Here is a 7,075-nt window from a genome sequence, read left to right as displayed (position 1 = left end):
AGTGATTGACAGGTGGTCTGTCCAGTGATTGACAGGTGGTCTGTCCAGTGATTGACAGGTGGTTGATTCTGGACCAATAGCAGGTGGAGCTGTGGCTCTGTGTCCAGAACATGTCAACATGGTGGAGATCCTGAACCAGATCTTTAGGCTTCAAAACCCTTCAGAGACCTGAGGTGAAGAACTCACTGCTGCACCTGCTTTACAGTCTCTGGTCTGAATGAAGAAAACCAATAATTGTAAATATGCAAAAAAGTGAGAGACTAGTTTTTATAAATTGTCAGAATCTGCTTCCTCAAACTTCTGTCTCCTACTTTTTTTTTTTACCTATTTACAATTATTGTTAAACGTTTTATTTTCTTTGTTCCATCATAAGTTTCCTCTGACCAGATTTCTGTGTTCCACTTGTTCAGACTGAAAGGTTTAATAAACATAAAGAAAGAGATTCACTTCAAAACAATTCAGCAGCAGGACTAGTTTTTTATATATTGTCAGAATCTGCTGTGTCGGCGTTCCTTTATGTGCTAGAAGTGATTTTCAGACTGTTCCTCCAGACAGAAGACAATAATAAAACCAAACGAGGTTGAGGGAGGCACCTTATTGGTCAGCGTGGCGTCCGCCCGGTTCTCCAGCAGGTACCGCACCACCCGCAGGTTGCCGTGGCGACAGGCGGCGATGAGGGGCGTGTCCCCGCTGTCCGGGTCCTGGACGTTCAGGTTGCTGCTGTCAGACTTCAGCAGCTGATACAGACCATGAAGATCACCGTCATACGCTGACTGACAGGCCGGCTGGAGGGGGGGGGGGGGGGGGAGAAGAGAGGAGGAGAGGAGGAGAGGAGGAGGAGGAAAGGAGGAAACGGGACAGGAAGGAAAGGAGGTAAGGACAAAGAGGAGAGGAAAGGAAGCAAGGAGAGCAAAGGGGAGAAAAGGAAATAAGAAAAATAAGAAGGAAAGGAGAGGAGAGGAGGAAAGGAAAGGAAATGAGGAGGAAGAGAGAGAGGAATATTTAGTTGTACTGTGTTCAAAGAGGATTGACTGTCTGACTGACTGACTGATTGATTGATTGATTGATTGATTGACAGATTGATTATCAGTATGATAGTATATAATAGCAGATAATAGCAGAAAGGAGTTTTAGCAGCTGAACACCAGAGAATCAGGCTTCTCCTGCTCAGTCTGGTTCTGTATAGAACCCTACAGAAGCCTCTGACTGGTCCCAGTAGAACCTGCAGAGCCCGCTGTGGTTCTGCAGTGGAACAGTCCAGACCTTCTGAAGTTCTGCAGTGGAACAGTCCAGACCTTCTGAAGGTTCTGCAGTGGAACAGTCCAGACCTTCTGAAGTTCTGCAGTGGAACAGTCCGGACCTTCTGAAGGTTCTGCAGTGGAACAGTCCAGACCTTCTGAAGTTCTGCAGTGGAACAGTCCAGACCTTCTGAAGTTCTGCAGTGGAACAGTCCGGACCTTCTGAAGGTTCTGCAGTGGAACAGTCCAGACCTTCTGAAGTTCTGCAGTGGAACAGTCCGGACCTTCTGAAGGTTCTGCAGTGGAACAGTCCGGACCTTCTGAAGTTCTGCAGTGGAACAGTCCGGACCTTCTGAAGGTTCTGCAGTGGAACAGTCCGGACCTTCTGAAGTTCTGCAGTGGAACAGTCCGGACCTTCTGAAGTTCTGCAGTGGAACAGTCCGGACCTTCTGAAGGTTCTGCAGCAGCATGAAGTAGGGCTGCACGATATTGGAAAAAACTGACATTGTAATATTTTTTTTTCTGCGATATATATTGTGATATGAAAAAATACAGGAATTTTCACCAAATGACTTGAATAGCTCTATCAGGCCTTGCCCCTTTAAGAAGGAGGCATTGTGGGTAACCTGCAGGATGACGTAACAGGAAGTGAGCAGGTCTTTCTCAATCTGGGTTCTTGTCTGTTCTTGTGAAACCTCATCAGTCGCAGCCCAGGTTCTGTCCCAATACACAAGTTCGCATTTCGCCAAGAACGGCTAAAATTCCCGGAAGTGTTCTTGACACGCCCGTTTTACCCAGGATGCATCGGTCCGTAACTTGTATGAACTCGTCAACACAAATATCCCAGAGTTCATTTCAGCATTCAATCGAGGAGCGGGAAGCAGCAGAGAGGCCGACAACGGTACGTTTTTAAAAAAAATTTTCATACGTTATTTCATCACTAAATTCACTTCTGAGAATTTTTGAGGCGAGAAATCAACCGTGTAGATTTCAAATATCGGCAGTTTTACGAAAATTTATGGCGAATCGAAAATCTGCTCCAACGTTTTCGGAGTCGAGAAGATCCACAAACCGGCTCCCCAGCAGGCCGGCCGGCCGGTCTGCCCTCAGACCCGGGTATTGCGCAACACCAATTGCTTTGGGTGATAAAGCCTGGCTGTTATTTTGGAGCACTGCAGGCGGCCTCTGTGCTGGGGGTATTGCGCAATACCAGCAAGAACACATGGTGTCAAACTGTCAGCAGCGTTCTGTGTGTCTGTGTGTTCTCCCCAAGAACTCAAGTCCGGTCTTTGCTTTCTTGGGTCTTCTTGTCTCTTTAGTAAAAAGCTTGTTACCGGCTACGAGGCAGGCTGAGCTGAAACAGGCTAACACAACACAGAGGGTCACAACTACGGGTCAGAGCCAAGAAATCTGGAAAGATAACAAACTCTACTCTGATAACAAACTCTACTCTGATAACAAACTTAAATCAGAGTGAATGATGTCATCAGACAGATCATGGAAAATGAGACCGTGTGAGTTTTCCTTTTGTATCAAGCAGCAGAAAAGTTGTAGCCTGACGTGTTTGAGTTCATTTGCCTCACATGACATCACACGTCCTGCCATGTGACTACTGAGCATGCTCACATCACATCGCCATGACGATGCTGAAAGGATTTATCATGCAGCCCTACATGAAGGTTCTGCTGCGGAACAAACCTGAAGAACCGGTTTCAGAACGTTACGCCCTGCAGTCAATGGACAGATCACACACACACACACATAGACACATAGTCACACACACACACAGTCACACACAGTCACACACATAGTCACACACACGCACACACACAGATAGTAACACACACACACAGATAGTCACACACACACACACACACACATAGTCACACACACACACACACACACACACACACAGTCACAAACACACACACACAGTCATACACACACACACACACACACACATAGTCACACACACACACACACACACACACACACACACACACACACACACAGTCACACACACACAGATAAGTTGTAGAGGAACAGGTCGCACCAGCCTCACCTCACACTGCTGAGTCACACCCTGCACACACACACACACACACACACAGAGACACACACACACACACACACCCTGCACACACACACACAGACACACACAGACACAAACAATTTAAACACACTTTGTGCACATGCAAAACCACAGAGATGCTTAGTTTTTTTTGTGCAAACTGTAGACACACACACACACACACACACTGCAAACACACTAAACACACACAGCACTCATTCTTCTCTCTCTCTCTCTCTCTCTCTCTGTCTCTCTCTCTCACACACAGACACACATACACACACATACACACACACACACACACGCATTAGCAGTTAAGCTAGTCAAACATCCTCGGTTTAGCTTCACTTGATCCTGCAGCTTTTATTTTCTCTGCCTGCTTTCATCTGACCGGCAGTTTGAACCAACAAATCACACACACACACACACACACACACACACACACACACACACACACACACACACACACTCCCATATCAAAGCTAATGTAAGCTACACTCAGAAATCAGTGCAGCAGCGGCTCCAGTCTGTTGTTTTAACTTCGTCTCTGATTTAAAATGAACTTTCCTCACCAGTCGACCTGCAGCTCTCTGATGATGTCACACGGCGTCAGGAGCTGCAGCTCTCTGATGATGTCACACGGCGTCAGGAGCTGCAGCTCTCTGATGATGTCACACGGCGTCAGGAGCTGCAGCTCTCTGATGATGTCACACGGCGTCAGAGGCGTCACAGCGAGGGAAACAGCTGACCGGCTGCAGACTGCGGCTCAGCTCTGAATCTAAATTCTGAATCTTAAGGAATTTGTTCATAGTTTTGCAAACTTTAAAATGCCAATTTTACCAGTGGCTATTTGGTATATGCCCTGTAAGCTACTTGAATTTAGTTTGGTTTATTATTATCATTATTATCATTATTTTCAATAAAATTGTATTGGGAAAAAAACAACAACTTGAAAATACCAGCTTGAAAACTTACTGAATGCTTGACCTGAATGTTTGTGTCAGTCTAATGAGCAGTTCCACATGATGACATCACGTGACATCACAAAACCTTTACATGTAAAGCTACAGCGCTTCATTTTCACAGCTATGAATTCTGGGATTTCTGCCGGCGTTCTCCTGAGTCTGGAACCAGAACAGACCTCCTTCCTGCAGACTCTCAAACAGCTTCAGCCTCTCAGCCTGCCAGCTGTGTCTCTGCTTACAGGAGCAACTTTGTGAGGCAACGGAGGCGGGAACGTTGCCCGCAACTAGGACAGGGATTGGCTGTCTGGACGACGTCAACGCAGAGAAGAGCGGCTTTAAGGAACTGAAGCAGGAGGACAAAACACTGCTGACTGACTGGAGTTCAACAAGCTTTATATCACTTCACCAGCTGCAGCCAGTTCCTCTGAAGTCTGAAGACCAGGAGCTGGATTCACAAAACCTTCTTAAGAAAAAAAATCTTCTCAAGTGCCATCTTTTTCTTAACTTTAGTCTAAAAAGTAGGAAAAAATGCTATTCTCAAAAACAGTTCTTATATATTTTCTTAACTTTCTTCTTATGTTTCTTCCTAAGAAAAAACTTAGGAATAAATGGTATTCTTGAAATGAAAGTTGTCAAATTTGTTCTTGATTTTTTTCTTAACTTTAAGACGGCCCTTCACCTGTCTTAAAACTCCTACAGTGAAAAGGTAAGCCTCTAATATCATATATTTAAACACATTTTAGACAAGTAGGTTATAGTTCAAAGTCTTCATAGGTTCCCCTACACCTAACATTAAGATGAACATTTATTGTAAAGCTTTATTTGGTGTAGGGCCAGGTAGGCCTCTGTCTCATGTCTGTTGGAAATAAGCTGCAAATTTTACAGTTACCAACAGCAACCAATGTTTAAATCTTTGCTCTAGTTGCTCTAAATAGGTTTTCCCCCAATTGTTTTGTAGATGGAAGCACTTTGGGTTGCCTCCTAGCCTTGTCTCCTAGCCTCCTAGCCTTGTGTCCTAGCCTCCTAGCCTTGTGTCCTAGCCTCCTAGCCTTGTGTCCTAGCCTCCTAGCCTTGTCTCCTAGCCTCAATGGCAGTAAGCCTAAAGTTTATTGACCAGAATTAATTCAGGCCCTATTTTGAGAAGTTCTTAAGTTGGAAAATTAAAGAAATTCGTAAGAAATGAGACTGTTACTAAGAAAATATTGAGGAATTGCACTTAAGAGCCTTCTGAAGAACTTCCTAAAATTTCCTTTTATGTCATTTCTTCAGATCTATCTGAAGAACACGTTGGTGAATCCGGCCCCAGGTTTTAAAAGTGTTCAGTGGTTCAGAGGAAGGAGAGAACAGACTCAACATGAAACATCCAGCAGCAACAAACACTTTCTCTCTTCAGACCAGAAGGTTTTAGAGTTTCTGGATTCTGTCAGTTTGCTCAGTCCAGCTGAAGTCTGCACCTGGTTCTCAGTGAGACTCGACACTCAGCTGGTTCAGGCTTTCAGAGTCCCAGCTGATCAGAGTCTGGCTGCTGATCAAACACATTGATCCACATTTCATCCTGTCAGGTCGCTATGAAGCAGAAACAAACAGCTGCTTCCCATCAGCTGCTCTTCACTCAGGAGTCTGTCTGCTGGAAAACCACACACACACACACACACACACACACACACACACACACACACACACACACACTCACACACACACACACACACACACTCACACACACACACACACATACACACAGATTCACAGTTCTGCTATTCCATTAATATTCCAATACTATTCCTATAATATTCCAATATTATTCCATTAATATTCCAATACTATTCCTATAATATTCCAATACTATTCCTATAATATTCCAATACTATTCCATTAATATTCCTATGGGGGGTTAAAGTCTGTCTCTGGTATTCAGTAGTGACTTTATACTGACCTTATGGTACTTTATTTCTATAGTCTTCTAGATCACTATAAAACTCCTATAATATTTCTATAGGAACTTGCTGTGATATCTGTACAGTGTCCTCTAAACTTTATCACAGGATTACTCTGGTTCCTTAAGGATATTTGTCAAACAGCTTTAAAATAACTTTTAACATACAGGACCATATTGTAGCATATTGTATCATGCAGGCAGGTCCAGACTGGATGTGCAGCTCAAGTCTTAACCTGCATGAAAAATCACTAATCACACTAATATTCCTATCACTACAATACTCCCATAATATTCCTATAATATTCCTATAGGCTCTCCAATGATATTATCCTGCTTAAACTCACTGTGGGATCGCTGTAGTTCGCTGTACAGCATTAAAGTTTTAGGTGAAGTGCATCTGATGAGTATCAGAGCAGCGAGCCGCACCGGGACACTCAGACTGTATAGACCGGAGGTCTAACTCACTGTTCAGACCACATCATCTTGTTCAGTGAAGTTCACAACAAACCGCTGAAACTACAAAGAAGAAGAAGAAGAAGAAGAAGAAGAAGAAGAAGAAGACGAAGAAGAAGAAGAAGTTTCGCTTCACAGTGAAAAGTTTAAAAGCTCCTACCTCGGAGTAAACCATCCCCATGTCTGCCAGCAGGAAGACACCTGGACACGTCAAGCTGCACACAATGACCCACGGAACTTCCGGTTATGTTTAGGAAGAATCTGCAGTAAACTTAGAAACAAAATCGAGGTTTTTGTTTCTTGTTTTTGTTGTTGAGTTATTGAGGGGTTTTTTTCACCCAAAATTTCACAGCATATGGACATTTTCAAAATAAAAGCCTTATTGATAAACAAATGTCATAATCTAACACTT

General features: G+C 43.9%; 1 protein-coding gene across 2 annotated transcripts in view; it reads right to left on the bottom strand.

The window, feature by feature from the left end:
* Positions 1 to 6,866, bottom strand: part of ankrd22 (ankyrin repeat domain 22) — a 14,358-nt gene extending 7,492 nt beyond the window's left edge. For both annotated transcript variants that reach the window (XR_011696190.1, XM_071536083.1), the window contains exons 1-2: positions 6,824 to 6,866; positions 594 to 785 (exon numbers count right to left, since the gene is read on the bottom strand). Coding sequence is in view for 1 of the 2 variants with exons in the window: in XM_071536083.1 (XP_071392184.1) it covers positions 594 to 785; positions 6,824 to 6,844 (213 nt within the window). In the remaining variant the exon portion in view is untranslated. The remainder of the gene's footprint in view (positions 1 to 593; positions 786 to 6,823) is intronic.
* Positions 6,867 to 7,075: the final 209 nt, after the last annotated feature.

This window comes from Centroberyx affinis, unplaced genomic scaffold (assembly GCF_046629955.1).
Source record: "Centroberyx affinis isolate AG114_WGS23_722 - 3 ecotype Tasmania unplaced genomic scaffold, CSIRO-AGI_Caff_v1 ptg002823l_1, whole genome shotgun sequence".
NCBI lineage: Eukaryota > Metazoa > Chordata > Actinopteri > Beryciformes > Berycidae > Centroberyx > Centroberyx affinis.
The sequence above is the reverse complement of the archived record's forward strand: the minus strand, read 5'-3'. Positions and strand labels throughout refer to the sequence as shown.